General features: G+C 36.8%; 1 protein-coding gene and 1 pseudogene across 4 annotated transcripts; one reads left to right on the top strand and one right to left on the bottom strand.

The window, feature by feature from the left end:
* The first annotated feature begins 34 nt into the window (after positions 1 to 34).
* Positions 35 to 17,114, top strand: LOC135624557 (uncharacterized). 4 transcript variants are annotated; one of them, XM_065128295.1, is made up of 14 exons: positions 35 to 653; positions 1,473 to 2,222; positions 3,652 to 3,846; positions 4,045 to 4,392; positions 7,088 to 7,212; positions 7,357 to 8,520; positions 9,539 to 9,680; positions 9,777 to 9,936; positions 10,039 to 10,202; positions 12,311 to 12,387; positions 13,958 to 14,057; positions 15,651 to 15,712; positions 16,009 to 16,168; positions 16,392 to 17,114. In XM_065128295.1, the coding sequence occupies exons 1-14, from the start codon at positions 486 to 488 to the stop codon at positions 16,560 to 16,562; spliced, it is 3,786 nt and encodes a 1,261-aa protein (XP_064984367.1). In that variant the 5' UTR covers positions 35 to 485; the 3' UTR covers positions 16,563 to 17,114. The 4 variants fall into 4 exon arrangements, with proteins under 4 accessions (XP_064984367.1, XP_064984365.1, XP_064984366.1 ...); XM_065128293.1 differs by having other exon boundaries at positions 10,027 to 10,202; XM_065128294.1 differs by having other exon boundaries at positions 335 to 653; positions 9,546 to 9,680; positions 9,761 to 9,936; positions 16,392 to 16,705.
* A 599-nt stretch (positions 17,115 to 17,713) lies between these two features.
* LOC135626058 (cytochrome b6-f complex iron-sulfur subunit, chloroplastic-like) lies at positions 17,714 to 20,309 on the bottom strand (annotated as a pseudogene).
* Between the last annotated feature and the right edge of the window lie 261 nt (positions 20,310 to 20,570).

The raw sequence follows: 20,570 nt of genomic DNA, 5'->3' as shown, positions 1-20,570 counted from the left end.
GGACATATTCCTTGCGGTCTCCTGCTTCTCCAGTTCCACCGCCGCTGCCCCACCGACCGCCGGAGACTGCAGCGCCACTGCCGTGGGTGCTGAACCACCGGGAGGGACCGCCTATGACCTGTTCGACGCCGGATAGTCGCCGCTCACCTCCATGAAGTAGACTCTCCCCTCTCTTTCTCCGTGCATTCCTGCTGGCGGTTTTCACGGGAGATCCGTCTCCAGTGATGGTTGGGAACGGAACAAGAACGAAAAGACCGGAGATGAGATGAGGGCGGGAATAGGAAGAGCGACCTGGACCTAGGTTTCGGTCTCGGCGTAATCGCTTGCTTTGAGATTTGCGAAAGGTCCCTCGTTTCATCATCGGAGAGCGGGAAAAAACCCGCACCTTTCGAAAGCTACACGGAAAAGAAGAGAGGAGGAAAAGAAATCATAAACCCTAACCCGAAGCACGCAGGTCTGCGGAGTGGCCTCTCCCCGTGTACCTTATGGAGATAGATCCGAACTTTTCCTCGCTGCTTCGGACCCTAAGGGTGGACGACCCATGGGTTCCTCCCAAGACGTGGGAATCGATCCCCTCCGAGAGCGGCAGAGTTCGATCCGCTGATTCTTGCGGCCAATCACAAGATCCGATATACGAATCTTCTTTAATTTCTGTGAGTCAATTCTTGGGCAATTATAATTCCCTATTGGCCATTCTTCCATTTCATTTTTTCGGTAATATGTCTGACACTAGGATAAAGACTCCGCTTTTTTTTTAAAAGAAATCTTTTTGAGGGCTATTCATGGGGGTCTGTTGAAAAATGGATATATTAATTGCCAATCGGATGATAAAATGAGATTGATTGCATTTTGGTTTTCGAAGAAAAGAAACAATTACAGTAGTACAAAATTATGTTGATGTTGGGATGGACGAATGCAGGAAGTGCGCAGCTGAAAGATTACTAATGATGGGATTATGGAACCTTGGCACACCGAGGAAGGTTCAGGGGAAACAAAAACAGAATAATGCTAAAAAGCTTTCAAATGTGTCCTAGCTATGAGAGAGGGACATTTGATTGGTTGTCTTGAATGTGTGCGGTAAAAACGATTGGGTTTTACTATGATGAAAAACCACAAATTTTTCTTGGTTGTATACGTCAATGCTTAAGGGAGTAATTTTTTTTTCTTTATCTTCACCAATTACCCATTAGATGCTTTAGAAATTTGCACAGATTTGATAAAGAAAGATAGCCTGTTATTGATCTTGATGATTGATTTTTCAGTCATCTTCTAGGATGGGATGTTTCCTATGCTATGGTCTTTGCAGATACACAAATATAAGACCTTTGGTTTTGTTTACTAAATAACTGGCATATATCTACATTATGAATTGTAAATTTGATGTTCCTATATGTACTATATTCTTTACCTTTCAGCGCACAATATTGCCAAAGGTGTAATAATTTTATCCTCTTTTATCATTTTCTCTGCAGGAGGCTAATTTGGTTCATCTGGTTGTAAATGCATTGCTAGGCATAAAGTCATCCATAATGGAAATTGATAAGCTCGCAGCAATATTCTCTTCAAGTCCAGCTGATAGAACTTTTCATAGAGTCCCTACTTTATGGTGTCGATCATTGAGCACCAACGCTTTGGGAAAGATTCTTAAATGTATAAGCCACTCAGGTCTTGTTGTATGCTTACTCCAGAAGTTTGTTAACTTTTATCAGTGTGCAAATCGAGATGTACAACAAAGTGAAGACAAGGGAGAGGGAAGTACTAGTCTAGAAGACACCAATTTTTTAGAAGATCTTCTAGGATCACCCCCAAATAGGAAAGTTGTTAATATGAATGAAATCTGGATGCAACCACCTTATAGTTTGATTAACCAAGCGTTTGCTGTAGCTGTTAAAAAAGTTCTTCAAGGATACTTTGGTGCCTTGAATACTATGCAAGCATCTGTTAAGTTGAGGCGCTCAGCAATGATGTTTGAGAAATCTGTTCACATTCCTGATGGATCATGTGGATACACAAAAATTTCTCAATCAGGAATTACACTTCTGGAAGTTTTTCTGCACACCAATGAATTGAGAACACAAATTGAATCACTGGGAAACATCTGTTTTCCCAGGTTTGCTGATCTTGCTGTATCTAGAGAGGCTTTGACAGCTGAGACCAACATAGAGTTTCATAACTTCCCAAGAGGAGTAGATTTACTCTCATATTTGTATCTTCAGCTACGTGTAAGCCTATCAAAACTTTTGTCTAATCTCAATTTTTTCTATTACTTTATTTGTGTAGTCTGCATATGTTTTGTCTTATTTCCTTACTTGATTAGCATCCTTTGCTAATTGCTAATATGTTGTTATGCATGTATAATTATTTTCACTTGAGATGTTTGTATCAAGAGCCTAGAGTATATAATTTTTCATTTATATATCATTGGCCAGGATGACTTGTGATATATGTCCTATGTCTTGTCATTATGACTTGGTCATGAACTTTCATTTTGATTGTATTGCAAAGCCAATGCCTATTTAAAGTCTTTGAAAAGGCGTTACTTTCTTTACATTTTGAATTAAGATTTTTTTAATTTTTAATAGAGGAATATTTTTTTGACATGCACATAGAAATTCTAAGTCTGAATGACAGGCCAAACTTATTGTTAGACAAGTGCATACTAAAAGTTATTATGTCGATCGATTTTGATTTAATGGTTTAATAGCTAAATGTTTAGGTTTTAGGAAAGTTTGTTGTGCATATTCTTTGTATTTTCTCATTAGTCAAAAGTCTTGTTCATTTGGTTAAGCACTTCCTTTTCCCCTAATAGAGAGTTATTAGTCTGCATAAGTACCATATTTAATCCATCTTATGCACTTATATAATATGAGACATGCAACTGATCGTTACATGAATCTGATAGAAGGATATGAATTTTCAACAGTGCCACATCTTGACTACCTCTTCCCTCTCTCCAAAATCCTCTCTCTGATGCTTCCATGGTGATAAATTATGTTTGTCATTATCCTCGGGCACCTGTTTTTAGTCTTTCCACCATCTGTTACATCCTGAACTTGCCGTATTTAAAGAAGTAAAAGTACATGCATGAACCGTTCCTCTTCTACTTATTTCTTGTCCACATAACGCCAACTATTGTAACTTGGAAAAATGCTTTGGACATGCACTCCACCTGGAAGTGTATGATCACTTAACTTGTAAATACTCTGACATCATAACTGTTAAATCACTAGCAGGGAGCCCTCTAGTCATATAATTGCTCTTTTATGCCTCTGAATATGCATAATTTTGCAGCTATAAAGTGGCTACACTGTTCAGAGGAACTTGGAGCTTCATAATTGGCTTTCTTGTGACATTTTGTTGCTTTTAGTAGGATCAGAAATTATAATGCAGTTCAGCTATTGATAACTTCCTCTTGGCTTTGTAGTGTGTCTGAATATTTGCCATACAATGAACTAGACAGTATTCTTGGCCATTGTTTTACTTGAATATGAAGTAAAACCCCTAGTAGATGGCATATTATATATAAATTTGATTCATATGACACTGTTTGCTTGCAAACTTTGTGTACATAGTCCTTTGAAGCTAACTCTCAAAATTGAAATTAGATTCATGGTATGGCTGACAAATTTCTCTTTTTCCTGTTTTCAAAAGAATGCTGATCCTATTCATCATGCACTTCTCAAGCATCTCTTTGTTGGTTCATGTGAACCCTACTGTGGCTTCATCAAATCATGGATTTTTCGTGCAAGCATTGATGATCCTTACAGAGAGTTTTTTGTGCACAAGTCAACAAAATCTAATGCTGCAAGTGAATCTGTTGATAAGTTATTTCTGACAGAAATCAAGGTACTTTCTTCCTGTTTCTTTTCAGCCACAACATGAGATTTTCACATAATATATCTTTTCTTGGGTGACATGTGTTCACATCATTTATACACGCAAATTCACATATATACACACACACACACAGCTTTTTCCTAAATACTGATGTTTGTGTTCAGCTTAATTTATTTATTTTATTTCTGTTTGAGGTTAAAATTCCAGGAGCAAATTGGCATCTCAGTTCCTTGCTTTCTGAAAGATGTTCATCGTCCCCTTGTCCGAGCTGGGCTACAACTTCAAGTTCTTGTCAAGTTTCTGAGCTTATTTAATTTTGATTTTGTTGGAAGAAGCACTAATTCACATTGCAATTTGGCAAATATTGAGGAAATTCTTCCTTGTTGGGTTGGCATGTCAACTGATTCAGCATTCCTCTCAAACTCATTAACATTCTGCAAGCAGAGAATTGAAGCCTTGATTTGTCAGAGACAAAATATATACCAGATGATGCTCGAAAAGCTTCAAGTGTTTTTCTCAAAATCCGACATTAGATATGAGAGGATGAATCACATGGTAAGAGTGGTGATATTGCCTGTGACAAATTATTGATTTTAGGTTAGATCTTTAGTATCTGATTCTGGCCATTTTTCCTCATATATCAGCTGTGTGCTATAATCTCGATCAGCTCAATTAGAGTGATACTATCATGGATATCTTCCTTCCTTTCAGAGCAATATTAGAATGCATAAGATTAGCTAGATTTATTATTGTGTAGCATTCAAAATTTGCACATGTTAGACCTACCTATTATCTTGCAGTTGAGGTGCTATCCATTCTTTCAGACTTATGTATCATCACACTAATTATAATTATGTTGTTTCAGGCATATAGTCATTTAATATATGTGTTGTTTGGCTTGCAGTTTTACAACATTGAAGGAGTTATCAAAGCCTTGAACAATCATGTTGTTTTACTCTATCATAGTTTTTTCTTTATCACTTGCTCGTTTATTGAATGTTACTTGTTGGTTCATCTATTGCTTGTTAGTTCTGCTAAGATAATTATGATTATGTGTGATTGGTGGTGGCAATCTGAACCTTTTGATCTTCAATCATTCAAAGACTCTATTCGACACATTATAAACCTCTATTGGTTTATCCATGTATGTATTCAATTGATGCTGAAATTTTGTCAACACTTTTCATTTTTGAATTTTTTGATCAGCCAGTGAATTGTCGGCTATTATGCTGGCATTTCTGTTTGGTGGTTATTTTCTTACATCCACCAGGCTACCACTGATGTCTCACATCCATTTATTAAAAGCAGTGGAAGTTTAGAGGTTCCTTCTCCTTGCAACTTTCCCCTTTCTGTGAAGGCAAATGGAAAATACATCATATTAGTAGGAACTTAGTTGTGGCATAATTGGCAGTTGTTCAAGTCAGAATGTATCATTCAGGCATGGCACATGAATCTTGAAATCCGTTGATACTTGCTAGGGTTTACATGAATTGATGCTTGAACATATCCACTGTCTTCCCTTGCTCTCATGTTGGATCCCTGCCTATCTCTACTGTTAGAGATGCACCTAGCCATGTTATGCTGACATGATAGTATTGCATTGCTATAGAGTTAAAGTTGCAAGGCACTTGAACATAGCGCGAGTAAACTTAAGATGTACTGGTGTGTAGTAAGATAATTTTACCTTGTGAATAGATTTCTATTGGTGGATTTTGTTTGCTGCCCTATTAAACCTAGTATTATAAATCATCTTTGTTGTTTCCTCAAACAGTTTGTTGTCTGTCTAATGCTCTATTAACTCAATGAGCTTGTTGACCATCTGACATAGATTTATTTAGCTTCTGCCCTTCATTTGTACCTGTTTGTTGCTCAGTTTTGTTTTGCATTATTGTGATTTTCCTTCAGCAAAATTCTTGTTCTTCCTATCATAAGGAATATTTTAGTATGTTGGCAGACAAAATTTACACATTTCTGTTATGCAATAAACTTATTGAATTTATTAATAGTCTGCCATACCGAATCGTACCGCCCAGTACGGGCGGTACATACCGGTCCGACAGGCCAGCGGTACGTGGACCGCTCGGTACCGGTCCGCACTGTAGCAGTACCACTGTAGCACTGTAGCAGTACTACAGTGCTCGGTACACCTGGGTGTACTGCTCGGTACACCGTACCGTACCGGTACCGAGCCCAGGTCGAAATACTGGTACGGTACGATATTGCGAACCTTGATTAATACTAACCTACATTTGGTATACTCATACTAATAATTAATAAATATGCGAGTTTAGACAATCATCCTTTTATGGAACTTCTGTGGAAGTCAGGGTTGTGAATTATGAGGAATTGAGCATGGTTCAACATGGGTTCTTGCCAATTGACTGAGGCTTTGAGCTTGCAAGTGATGTAGAGCCACACACTTGGTGCAGATTGGAGTTTTGTGCTGGCCAGTCTTGTCAAGGTGACCTCTACATGAAAACCTTACCGAATATTAAGAGTTTCTGAGTGGTTTCACCATCACTATAGTTTTGGCAATGAATTCATTGAGGTAATTATTAGAGAATAAGGTCCCTCTTGTGTGCATAATGCTAAGGAGTGAGAGGGAGATTGTCAATATGAATACACTACTGCTCTAAATTCATTAGTGAACAAGGACTTCACAAATGGAAAAACAATCATATGGAAGTTTATTTGACTCCAAAAATGTTAATACCTGTTACAAGGATATGACGTTTGTGGAAGATATCCTTCAGTTTGGTAAAAGGATTCTTTCATCCTTTTTCTAGAAAACCCTTAACCACCCACTTATGGAGCATTTCTGTTTCTTTTTTGTGACAGTAAACTTCAGTTTTTGCTCAAGTGAAAGTTTGAGATATATTTTTACTTTGATCTTTTGAAAAATGTTTCTAGTTTGAGATAAGATAGATGCTTATTGTAAGTATATGCCTGCTGTTTATTTTGAATTTTTATGCTGGTTGTTCTTTCTTTAATTTGTTCTATTATCTCCAAATTTACTTGTTTTGCTTTTGAGTTTCCTGTCATTGTCTAAGGAATTAAGCTAGTATTTATTTTGGCACAATCACTGTGTTTTGTCTAGATATTGACATTTTTGAAGAAAAATTATTGAAGTGATTCACCAAATAATTATTTTGTAAGTGAATCACCAATTAATTATTTTGTCTAGATATTGCTTGATTCACCAAGCAAATTTATTTTCTAATATGCATTTATTCAAGTAATTTTCTTGTAGGTAATTCCCTTTGATAATGCCCAGAGCTTGTACAGTGGAAGAAGTCCTAATATCCCCATCATTTTGCTTTCTGGTGCCGATTATGTCTTCTCTGCAACAACCGATGAGCCAGAAGCTACCAGGATGTATGATTCTTCATGTCTAATTTATTTCAACAAATCGTACATATTCCATTCACTCACACATCTGATACATGGTTTGATATCATTGTCATTTGTCATTTGATGTTCATAATATACTATCTAATGTCAGCTGTTTTCTGATTTTAGATGTACAACTCAAAACACTACTGATGCTTCTTATACATCTGAGGAGTCTTCATATGAACTGGATTCATTGCACAATTCAGAAAACTCTTTTTATAGTTCTGAAGAGGAAACTGAGTCTGAGGGTTTCCTTACTTCAGGCAATCATGTAATGCCACCAGAATATCTTCTGCATTTGGATTCATTGCCCTGTTATACAATTAAAATTCCATTCCCAAACTCCAATGAAATTGGAATGCTGTGCTTCTCTCAAGCCTCTTGTTATAGTATGCCTAAACAACATGGACCTTCTGTTCATCATTATAAGAATGAAAAGACAAATAGTTCTGTCTCCTTTTGTTGTGGAGATGAAAAACCAGTCATGACACCAGTTCTTTCAGATGAGAACTACAATTCTGACAATTTCTGGCCAGTAGGACTTCTGAAGACTCCTTTCTATCACATCATCAACTACAGAGGTCCAAAGCAACCATGCTTAGCTCCGCAAAGTATTCAGATGACTGATGAGAACTCAGGAACCCTGGAAAATACAAAATCAGTATTTGATAAAGTTATTGTTCCATTCAGTTCAAAATTAGATACGGTTGGAAGATTTGAATTCATGAATGCTAGAATTGGACCTTGGTGTCACGACATTTTTTCATCATGGAACTCCAATGAATACTATGATCTTAGTGCCAACCCGATTTTGACAAGATTTTCTTGGTTTAGTAATATGGACATTTCAAAAGATAGAAGCTCCAATAAGAGACACCGTTCACATTTCCCATACTTTGACTTCTCCTCGGTGGTTGATCCTTGTAATTTCTCGGGAAATGTTTTAGCCACTCCTGATAATGGGTTGGAAGTTGAAGCTTCTAGGATTGGGAATTCAAATCTTGCTACTGTAGGCAGTAATGGAATCTTGGCTGACTCTGTACAACATAGTATTAAAGACCAACCAGATTTAAAGCCCACATGTTCATCAAATACATCAAGAGAGGCACACCACACACCAGGGCATCTTCCTTCAAGCGTTTCTGGGGGGGCACTCTGGGTGGGTTCATTACATTATTCTAATGAAATTGAATCTTGTGTTGAAGACAAGTGGCATGATTCAGGGGCAGAGTTTGAGATGCCACCTGATGTTGTTATAGACAAATGCATAGTGCAAGAGATATTGCTTCAGTATCCTTGAATCCACTTTTATATTCTTTAATTGCTTCCACTATAATGAAATATAAATATGGTGGTATTTTCTCCTCGCCATGGCTAGTAATGAGCCAATTTTTATGTGGAGCTTTATGTTGCTATTCTTCTTAGTGCAAATTGATTGTTTACAGTTGAATGTCTTGATCATAGGAGATTCTTTCTCTAGCACATTGTGATACCTTCATGAAAGTCAGTTATTTAGATGTTATGCTATCTTGATATACACATCCATTTAGTTTTTCTTTTACTCTAAAAAATTGAGTGCTATGCCAACATGACTTCTTAAGATTGTAAATTAACTTTGCTTTATCTTTGGTTCTTCATTATGTTTTCATCAATTATGAATGTTTAGTGGTCTGGGTAGGGCAAGTCGTCACAGTTATGTCTAGAACAGGATGATAATTGAAAATTTCTGTTTGTTTTGTCTTGTTCATTTCTTTGTAGAATTTTGCTTTGACCTTTAGAAAGTTCCACTGAATTTCCAAAGCTTGTTATTAACAGTAAAAGTTCTCTCGTGCTGAGGGATTTTCATGTTGATATACATGAAGATGCTTCCTTACAAGAAAATCAACAAAACGTGAACTTGAGATTAGAAATAAAGTATGTAAGTTATAGGTAAATTCATTTTTGGACACTAGGATATCCATAATGATAACTATTGCAGTCCAATTGAAAATTCATGCTAAGTATTTAAGAAGTAGAAGCTTAAGGATGGAGGTGAAATTAAGAGATGTTGATGGGTTTATAGCTGATCCCTTGGCTTGGATTCAAAGGACTAAGGTTCTGAAAATGTTTGTATTTATCATCTCCAAATTTAGTTGTAAAACTTGTAGTGTATATAGCTTGTGTACGTTCTGTAGATTCTTATTGTTATTTTTGGCAACACAATATTTGCTACTTGATGCATAAGCTTTTACTAGTGGTTTTTAAATATAATGATGTTCCGTACCAAGTTTTAGCATAGGTTTCAGTCTTTGTTCCTTGACCACTGAAGATACAAGTATGTCAGCAACTTTGCTATCAAGTTGCTTGAGGAAGGTTTTGATCTGCATGAACATTTGTTGGCATTGCGGCGATATCATTTTATGGAACTGGCAGACTGGGCAGATACATTTATTATTTCTGTTTGTAAACAGGTACCCTCCTGAAAGCATTCATATAAGTATCGTATCCTGTAGGTCAATTTCTATTTTTCTTATGTTTTAAGATATATTAGTGTTTTTTCCTTCAAGAAATGGTCTGTTGCTGAACCAGAGAAGAAAGTAGCAGAGATGCAAGGGATCCTTGAGTTGTCATTACAAAGATCTTCATGTGAGACTGATCAATACAAGGAGAGGTTATATGTGTACATGAATGGACAAAGCATTGTGCCTGTATCAAATTCTTCAGCTGGTATGTAATCAATCTTCTGTTGCCTATATTTTCTAGTAAACTTCAAAATCAGTACTGGCAAATTTATATTGGTTTGATAAAATTTGAAAGTTCAATTGGCAGGTCTCAATATGTTTGATTTTATGTTGTTGGGTTACAAAGTTGACTGGCCCATCAAAATTATTGTGACACCAGCTGCACTGAATATTTATGCTGAGATCTTTCATTATCTCATTCAAGTCAGACTTGCCGCTTTTTCTTTAGTTGAGGTCTGGTACTATATAAAGGTAACCTTTTATGAGCAATTTTTTTTGTGCTCGTTTCGACAAGCTATTTCCTAGTTAAACAGGCATTCTTTAGATAGAACATTAGTCTGTACCATAGGCTTTTGTTTTGTTTTTTTTTAATGGATATTCATGAGACATGATTATCACTAAGTTATAGACAAAAATTTAGGTTTGTCTTTTCATGGATATTCATGAGTCATGATTATCACTAAGTTATTAATTTAATAACTCAGTACCCTTTCAGTTACAGACCCTGTATATTTCATCCTTTGAAAACAATCTTGAAATTGAATTTGATAATATTCATGATTTTTCTAATGGGAGTTCTTATAATAGGTAGGCTGGGCTTGCATATTAGTATTGGGAAGAAAAGAAAGCAATAACTTCTTTTAGTTGCTGCAGCTTTGAGCTTTTCACTTGGTCGAAGAAGAGTCTAAACTTATTATCATCAAAATTAGATGACATTAGAGCAAAATTATCAGGAACAGTAATTTTTAATATGGGCTGATCTGGATCAAGATAGACCAGTTCTGATTCTATTGTGGCTGATATACTGGCCTTTTGAGTTTTGCCAGATAATTTACTGGAAATTACTAGTCTAGTAATCCTATATGAATAAGAAAAAGAAAACAGAGAGTAAAAGTGGACACAAAAGAAACAGGAAAGAGGAAGAGTGCAGGGTGGTGGAGGGGGGCCTACCTCGTTGGATGTTTCTGCCATGAGTGGAATCTTCTTGTTGCTTGCTGGATTAGTGGAAAAAATGGTTAGACAGTAAGTGACTGTGACAGAGGAGAGCAAAAATTTGAAGAGTATGATGAGAGACGAGAGTTGGATTGAGAGATTATGGAATGTACATGCAAAACATAGGCATGTTTTGGTTGATGGGTATGGTGTTTATTGTTTCAACTCATGCTGTGTGTTGCATAACATAAAAGTCAAAGTGCTCTAGTGAAAGATCTTTTCCCATGGATGAGTTTAGAGGTCCATAGTATACTGAATGGTGTATGGGTTGCAATTGCATATCTGATTGCTTTTTCTTCTTTTTTTTCTTTTTTTGTTGGAAAACCACACTTAATGATATATGTGCAAAGCCTAAGCTCTATATTAAAAGAAATGGTTTTTATTTTCTTGGTGAAGTGGCATTTGCTAGGATGTCGATGGGATTTCCATGTATTTTCAGCCTGATAACCTTTCTGTTGTTACAAAAACTGGAGCAGTCTAGTCTAACCCGTCATTTGAGATTAAATAATCTTGATGATGGTTCAGCCCAATTGACAACAGCAGGATGTTCAGTTTGGACAATTGGCAGCCACATTTCAGTCTAAAATAGGACTGTTAAGGTGCTAGAGCCCAATTTGGTTGGGAAACAAAAGATCCAACTCTTAGGAGACAGACAAGGGGCCTTGTGCTAATCTTGAGCACAACATCCTATTAACACAATCAGTTAACGAGTTGAAGAGACCATTATGATTGCTCTGAGAAGTGAGAATTGGTCAATAAAAACTTCTGTTGCAATATGTCTATGCTTTTTCTGAAAACAAAAATGTAATAGAAAATGAAAATGTATTTGCAGCCTCCAGTCCAAGATTTTAAATTGTTTCTTACTGTGTTCATTAGCAGTTGATTTCCATTTGTAGTCCTCAATCCATGCAACGTTGGAGCTTTGGTGTTTGTTTTAAGGCCTAGAATTTCTAACCTTCGGAGGATAATTTCTATGGTGAATCTTTGCTTAACATTCTTACATTCAGTAACAAACCAGTTTGCCTTATGCAGGGAAATATAAAAGATCAAGTGATCAACAATTCATCCACCTTGGTTTGATGGTCCTGGATGTGTTTTGTTGTATTATTTTAATGATTTGTAAAAGTGGGGATGATTTTCAGCTTCATTAGAAGTGGTAACTTAGGGAAGATCACCAAAACTAGGACTCGTCTTTGGAAGGAACCATTCATAATTAAAATATCTTATACATTTTTTTATTTGATGAATGCATATGCTTTAACCACTTCTATTCTGCTATTGTGTTCCCTGCAATGCTCTTTTTAGCATATGATAATATATAAACACTTTATAATTGGCTTTTGAAAATTTTAATCCTCAACTAACAGGCCTATCAGAGTTCCGTATTGCGTGGTCAAGATTTGAAATTTCACCAAATAGACTTGCAAATCTTGATAAAATTAAGGTACTAAACATCATTTTCTTTTACTTGATGAATGTCTTTTTGTTACTATAAAGTTCACATTTGTATGTTATGGTTTTGTAATGCATGTTCTGAGTTCATAGACGGCAAAATCCATGAGATTGTTTGCAATCAATGCCTGATTGCACATTGTCTGCAGGACCTTTTACTTGGAAACTGATGTCTGCTAATGGCCTTCCCATGTCCTTTTTCTCATATTAATTTATTTCTTTGCTTTCCAATGCTCACATGAGTCGCTCTTTCTACAAAGGTTATTTGGAGATCACATCCATTGCTATTTTTCATTCTAGTTCTCTATTTTTCATATGCTTCTAAGAGCACAAAGCCCTGATCATTCATTTTTCTCATTTGACATTATTTCTGAGGTCACCATAGATAAAACTTTGATGCATTTTAATTTTTAATAATGCAATCAGAGATATGTTATGGTTGGTATCAGATATATAAGGTTCATTACCAACATCTCATGTCATTGATGCTTGATATCTTCAAACATTTTCCATCATATATTAAAGATAAATCCTCTTATGCAAGATTTTGGATTCAGTTTTAGGATCAAAAGTGGAAATTTGGGGTAGAGATCAGATGGGACTGATATCTTTGCAGATTTCTCTATGGTACCTTCTAAAATATACTATGCTTGTATGTAGGCCTGCAACTTTTATCAAGGAATTTAACTGACCAATTATTTTGTAGGGCACTGGTGCACATATGAACTTTAGATGGTGCTGTTTGTTTAGAGGAGTATGCATACTCCAAAAATTCAGAGTAATCCAAAAGTATTCCAATACTCCAAAAGTTCAGAGTAATCCAAAAGTAATATGAGCAATTGGAAAATGAGAAAAAAAAAGAAATAATAATAATCTCCACCAAAAGGCACTAGGAAGTCAAAGAAACATGTTATACATAATTGATTGTGACCAGAAATTCGATGAATATTATCGATGATAACCTTATCATGTACCAGTCCCATGTCTATCCTTGAGGAACTGATGTATCACCACACTGAGCAATGGACAGCACCTACCTTTGCTGATTTAAACAAAGAAAAAGAAGAGGGAACAAAAAGAGTAAAAGACAAGTGCTTACTTCTCTCTTCTGATGTTATGCTCCAATTTGGATTTTTACTCAAACGGGTAAAAGATCCAAATTGGTCTGTCAATGATATGTTATCAACTCAATGGGAATCCATATGCACATTATTCCATGAATAATCACCAGTAACCGTTACCTTTTGCATAACCTTAGAGCAACAAGTATGTGGAAAAATATTATATGTCACACTTCAACAAAACCTGGTCGAATTGATCAATGCTTGTTTAGGTCATTAGATGGTAGAATTTGAAATACTACTGTGGCCTGTAAACTGAGTCTTCTACCTTTGTTGATGGCATAATTTTCATTTAGCTGCATGATGCTGTCATACAGAATCAGGTTACTTTCTTGTAGTGAATCATGTTTAGGACTACTGAAAATTGACTGTTTGTTGACTGTAAGAACATATAAAAGCCTGGTAAAAAGCTTGTTGTTCAATTGTTTCACAAATTTTCAGGCAACAAATGAATCACTTTTTGTCTGCTCTGCAACAATATCTGCATTCACAGTTGTCAAATGTCTCCTGGTCTCGTTTTCAACATTCCCTTAAACATCAGGTATAATTTATTTACTTGAAACAATATCTTTTCTACCTCAAAAGGAGTTGCCAATAAACAAGGCTTCCACCATACATGTTTTAGGGATTGTTACTTCTGCAGATCTTTACGCCGCATGTGTAGATATTTTCCTTCTATTGATTCCACAACCTCAAAGTTGTGTAGAACTACCTCATTGCTGCAATGTTGTCTTTTCAAGTTACCTAAGACTTGCTGTGATTTTGTGACTGTTCAATTGTCAGAATAATTATGAAATGATGCTGGAAGAAGTTACTCACATGATTCATTTTAGTCAATGTTGTAAGCTGATTGTTTTATATCTTAGAGAAGATGTTAATTAATTCCTCTAAACACAAGTAACTTTCTGAATAAGGTGGATTTGGTGATTCATTTTAGTCAATGTTGTAAGCTGATTGTTTTATATCTTAGAGAAGATGTTAATTAATTCCTCTAAACACAAGTAACTTTCTGAATAAGGTGGATTTGGACCATTTGATCAACTTTTCTGGAGTCTTAACTATTATGTGGCTGCAGTGTAATTGCTGACTCTTCCGACAAGAATTCTCCAAGGCATTCAACAATTGTCTTCTGTAATGGGACTCCTGATAAGAAATTGAGAAAGAAAAATGAAAATGAAGTAGACAATATAGTAAAGAGGATGTTGACAAAGTAAAAGAGAACAACTATATTCTGGTTTAGAAAGAATATGACAAAGATTAAAAGAAGTAATTTGCAAAATATAGGAATGTAGTAACGAGAAAATGGAGCTAAATGAAAGAGGTGAAGAATATTTGAGGACTACTAAACTTTCTGGTGGCTAGAAACAAAATCTTGTGGACAACCAAAGTATATTGGTGTCTTTTACTGCATGAAAATGTTTCTTCTTGCAAAGTTATTATTCTGGTGCATTTCTGTCCCACTTAATGAATGGCTCTGATGTATTTTTTACTCTAAAACCTCTTAATCATTTGTATGGTTGTCTGTTGAGCATCCTTTCATAGCATCTGGTTTGCAATCTGATCAATTATTGGGAGTGAAAAATAATCTCTTTTCACATTTGACTTGGGGAAATGTAATAATAGTTTTGAGTTCAAGTTTCATAATATAAGATCATGGAAAAATGAAGAATAGGTGATATCACGTTTTTATATACGATAAATGTTCAATAAACTTGTCCAATTTTTTTCTCGTTGACTTGCTCTTTGTTTTGATGGTACTGACCAGACATTGAAGAAGTCGATCTTTGATCGTCTTTATTGTCTTGAGAGAAAGTGATCATGCACACAGCAAATGTCACCGCTCATCTTCTGCTAAGAAACATCAGTCGATTCACTTCCATCATTTCATGAGAAATTATAAATCTAATGTTTCAATTTGTACATCTTCAAAATTTTCAACCTATCAGTCAACTATCGGCAGCAATATTTATAAACATGATACTATCGAAAGTCAAAACAACCATGAGGAGCTCTGTGCTCCAGTATTATTTTGTCTTTTATAATATGTTGTTAGCTGCCAGGCTGCACGACACAATTTGTTACTGCTTTTCTGAAAAGGTTATTGTTTAACTTTTGATTGGTGATGCTTGCGCAGGTCAAAGACATGCTAGACTTAGAATCTGTGCACATGTCATATCTTGCGGAAGCTTTACACATGTAAGTAAATTGTGGATTAACCTCGTAGATATTGCTCTCAAAACCATTACTCATTGTTAAATCACAAGACAACTTAGATCAATGAGGACAAAATAATGGAAAGGAAAACAAGAGGGGCCACAATGCTCTATGGCACTTATCTACTTTCCCTTGTTATGTCAGAACCTCTCAAATAAATTTTTGAATGCTCTTTAACTTCAGATTCCAAGTGGTTCTTCACGGCCGTGAATAATGAGTTCTCTGCATCTGTTTAACAAGTTGTTTTACTGTAGCAAGTTTACTATTTTCCCTTTCAGATGCTTTTTATCTGAGGACACAAAGCCTGTAGCTGTTATCATAGAAAACATTTTGCAATGTGCTTTAGACTTTGGGCTGCATCTAACTGGAGGTCATTTATATGCTGGAACCAACAGACCAGGACCATTAAACTTGCAATCTGACATAAACCTGTGTAAGGTAATAGCTTATTTTTCTCATTGATGTTGTATCTTGTTCTTTTGAAGTCATTGGTAAATGGTTAGTTCTCTACTTTGGATGTTGTGTCCAGTCAGAAGATGAATCTTTCGCATTCCATATACGTGGAAAAACACTGACATGATATGGTGAACACAGTCTAAAGTCTCGTGGGCTGTTTTTTAAATTATAAATGGTTTCTGAGTTCATTCATGTCATGCTGCAGGTTTCCACAATTCAAACAATATTTGAAAGAAATCTTAAAGATTTGTACCTATTATATCTCAAGTCTCCGAAGCATGTTGACTTCAGTCTTTGTCGTTTCTGGGATCACCTTAACTACAATGAGTACTACTCCAACATCTTCAACAGAGACACTACCTACTTGTGCTTGTGAGACTATATCCAGATTTATCAACAGTTTGCAGATGAGTGTGTGAATATGATGAGATGATTCCAATTAGAATCCAGGCAGGCCATTACTGGGTACCTTTATTTGCGATACTGTTATCTCGGAGGCAAGAGACGTGTCTCGGAACTCATGCAGTTTCAGTATCATGGTCAGTCATATGGCATTCTGCATTTTGGCAGAAGACAGAATCCAATTACTTCATTGACTTGCAACTTAGATGCTACATTTCTTGGATTCTGCCACTTTGAAGGATCTGTGATGGCATGTGGAATCTAATAGGTGCATGATAGATTCAGTTTACATGTTTCACAGCAGTTGCTTGTTATTTCTTCCTTCATCAACCAAGGCCAAATGTAGTTTTTCAGAGAATATGCCGTGTTGATTGTGATCGTCCTAATCCTCTCTCATACACCGAAAAAAGAAAATGGCTCTGCCAAATGTATAATACGGTTTAATCCGTGTTGTGTAAATTGTAAGAAAGTGTGATGCTACATTTGATTCTTGGTTAAATGTAATGTATGATTCCTTCTATCATAAGACTGTTGATGCTTAGAAAGAATTTGGGTTGGCTTATGAATTTTTGAAGCATCTGTCCTATTTTCGATTAATTAGATATTTCATTATATTTGATATAATTAAAGATAATTTTCTTATACATGTAACTGACACCAAGTAATTGAGAAATACCAATTCATTGTTAGCCTATTTGGAATTCACCTTTGAGTCTTTATGCCCCAATATCTCATCCACAAAAATACAAAAAAAAAAGAAGATTGCCAGTATAAAAAATTATGGATTTGAGCCTATAAGATCAACAAAATTAGTGATCAGCAATTTTATTCTGAGAAAACAAGTGAACAAGCTGATAACAAAACATGACAAATGAATCTTTGAGCTGTGACTGAACACTAGAACAAGTGTAGTTATGTTATGAATCCAATCCAATGTCATTTGATATTTGATTCTTTCAATCCTTGGGATTTCTAACAGTGCCTTTGAGGATCCATACCAAAATTCTTCAAGCATGATCCAAGTTTCAATTGGAGATTTCTCCTCTCAAATAAGGATGAAATCCAGATATGCATCCCAAAAAACAGAACACAGGACAAGGCAAAAATGTATTGAACAGAGAAGCATGACCAATCTCCAAACTTGTATTGCATTTGGTGATGTTCACAGAACAAGATCACCTGGAAATTACACGAGCAAGTGTTTGTAGATGGTACAGCAGATGTATGTATAGATTGCAGATGGACAAATTAGTGTTGGAGTTGCAGATGAACATGAAGGCAATGGTGATGGTTTAAGCCCACCATGGCGCATCCCCTGTTCTGAAGTCTGTCTCCACCCAGGGCACAAACACAACCTTTCCATCATCAATGTCAACATGAGCCAAAGCCAAACAAATCCCAGCTTAGTGTACTGTGAAAGCTACCCACTGGTATATATGACTGATACATTCTTATCCTTTAGATGCAATGGAATAGAATAGCTAAAAAGAAAATATTTACGATGATAAAGATATTAATTGAACTGATCTCAAAAGTCCAAGCAATTAGAAAAGAGAACAATTCATATTAAATTCCAGCATCGCATGTACAAGTTGATTTAGGTTTGTTATTTGAAGTTGAAACTAAATAAATGATGTAAGTCAAATTAAATAGAAGATCGTTGCATAAATATTGGAAAAAAGAGTGATAGATACAAGATTCAAACTCATTTCCTACTTTGATATCATGATAAATATTTTGATTGGGTTACCATGGTATATCCGATACAAGATTCAAACTCATTACCATGTTATATTTGAAGGTATATAACATATCCATGCGAAGATTTAACTTGTTGAACATTAGGTTTGCCATCTAAAGGCTAAGCTAAAGAAGAGATATGAGATATGATCTATTCATTTATATTCTCAACACTCCCTAGAATCTAATAATCTAATAATTAAGCTTTTGGGATTATTGGAAATCCAACCAAAATCTTAATCATCAGCATGGGATTTAATTTTGTTTTCAGCCCTACAGAAGGCAATGGCAATTCAGATACAAAGAGACAGAGGAATGAAGGCTTACCAAGGGTGCAGGGCCTCTCACAACCTTGCCTTGGTTGTCCTCCTGAGATCCATGGCAAGGGCAAATAAACTTCATCTCAGCAGCATTCCATGGAACAACACAGCCAAGGTGGGTGCACACTGCATTGATGCCGTAGGTTGCCAAAGGCTTGTCATTCTCCACCACAAGATAAGTTGGGTCTCCCTGCAAAATGAAGCACTTCATTCTCAGAAACAAATCTTTCCTGCTATAAGTACAGAATCCAGAAGAAACAGTTGGTGAATCCTTAAAGATCCAAACAGAAGGTGGAACAGTAGATAAGACCCAAACACAGGATGATCAAGCATCAAAGTTCTCATACTGAACTCTTTCTGAAGAACATATAAATTCTCATTTGACAACAAATCGATCGGTTCTTAGACCGAAGATAGCTTCATTCCTTGTATAAATACAGAATCAAGAAACAGTCGGTGAGTCCTCGAAGAATACAGGACCGATTCTCCTTGGGTACCAACCATATCAATAACTCAGGAATTAGTCTGAGTAAAGCTCGAAATTTTAGAGAAAACTGATAACCAAATGATCAAACATCAAAGTTATGATACCAAATATACTGCTTCCAAGGTGAAAAAACACAAAGCAAATGGTAAAGAACACAAACCTTTAACCCCTGGGTGAGTGTTCTGTCACCAGGCAGCTTCAATGACATCGTTTCCAAGTGCATCTTTGGCTATGGTTCCACCACCGGCTCCTCCTGAACTGTAGAACCAGGCCATAAAACTTAAGCATCCGCAACAACATAATCAGGATGTGTGAAGATCCATATAACTATATGATTTGGTCACCGAAAATGAAGCAAAACATCATCTTTTTAAGCAACAAAACAGTCGATTACAAGAATGGTGGAGTAATTCTATTTTCCCTGCACCCAAAAGTTACACTTGCTGTAAATGAACATTTCCAGATTCACGCATCCTAACAAGAGAGAGGAAAAAAGATTATAGCTTTCAGATTTATTATTACTTTGACAGTCCATATTGTGTTCATAAGCTAATCATTTGTGTTTGTGACAGCTGATTTCGTAAGAACACACAGAAAAGAAAGATAGAGAGATAGGGCAGCTGTTACCCAGCAGGAACGAAGAAGGAGGCGTAGGGAATCAGCATGCCGGCGGTGGGCAACGATACAGCGCCGAGAAGAAGAAGGTTCATAAGCTGCCTCTTCCCCATGTCCGGCACTCTGTCGGCGGGGATGCTCGTCGCCTGGCAAGTGATCGTTCGGCTTCTCTCCTTTCCCAGGCCCGGCAGCCCCCTCACGGGCTTGCACAGAAGAGCTCCGGATGGCGACGACATCCCATTCTTACTCGCGCACAGCTGTACGTAAGAACGGCTGAGAAGAACTGATGACGAACAGGGCAGGGGAACAAGGCTGGTCAGTACCTGAGACAGGGGGTGGCAGCCGTTGAGAGAGTAGTGGTGGAAGCCATGGGCGTGGGAGATGTGGAGCTTCTTCCTCTCCCCAACAGGTGACGAGGACTGCTTCAGGTGCCGCCGCTGCTTTTTCGTATGTGAGTGAGACGGGGAGGAGGAGGATGGATAGGGCGGACGTGCATCGGTTGGCAGAGAAGCCATTGACGTCATGCAGCTGCAAGCTCTGCTTTTGCTGCATTGCGTGGCGAGATACGTCTCGTACGTATTTGATGCAGCTGTCGGATTTCCTTTATCTGTATGCGGATCCCATCCAAGTCCAACTTCGGAATCGGAATCGGATCGGTCGATCCCATCCCGCCGCAAGGCTTAGCGCCAGGCGGCGGATCCCATCCAAGTACGCTTTGAAACAGAATGCTCCGATTCAGCATCGCAATCGTCAGTTGATGAGGGTCCGCACGATGAATAGATCCGCTCCAACTACTCTTCGAGAGGGAATCTTCAAATTA

The sequence above is a fragment of the Musa acuminata genome, chromosome BXJ2-10, assembly GCF_036884655.1.
Source record: "Musa acuminata AAA Group cultivar baxijiao chromosome BXJ2-10, Cavendish_Baxijiao_AAA, whole genome shotgun sequence".
Taxonomy (NCBI): domain Eukaryota; kingdom Viridiplantae; phylum Streptophyta; class Magnoliopsida; order Zingiberales; family Musaceae; genus Musa; species Musa acuminata.
Note: the sequence above shows the minus strand (reverse complement) of the source record. Positions and strands in the feature narration are given on the sequence as shown.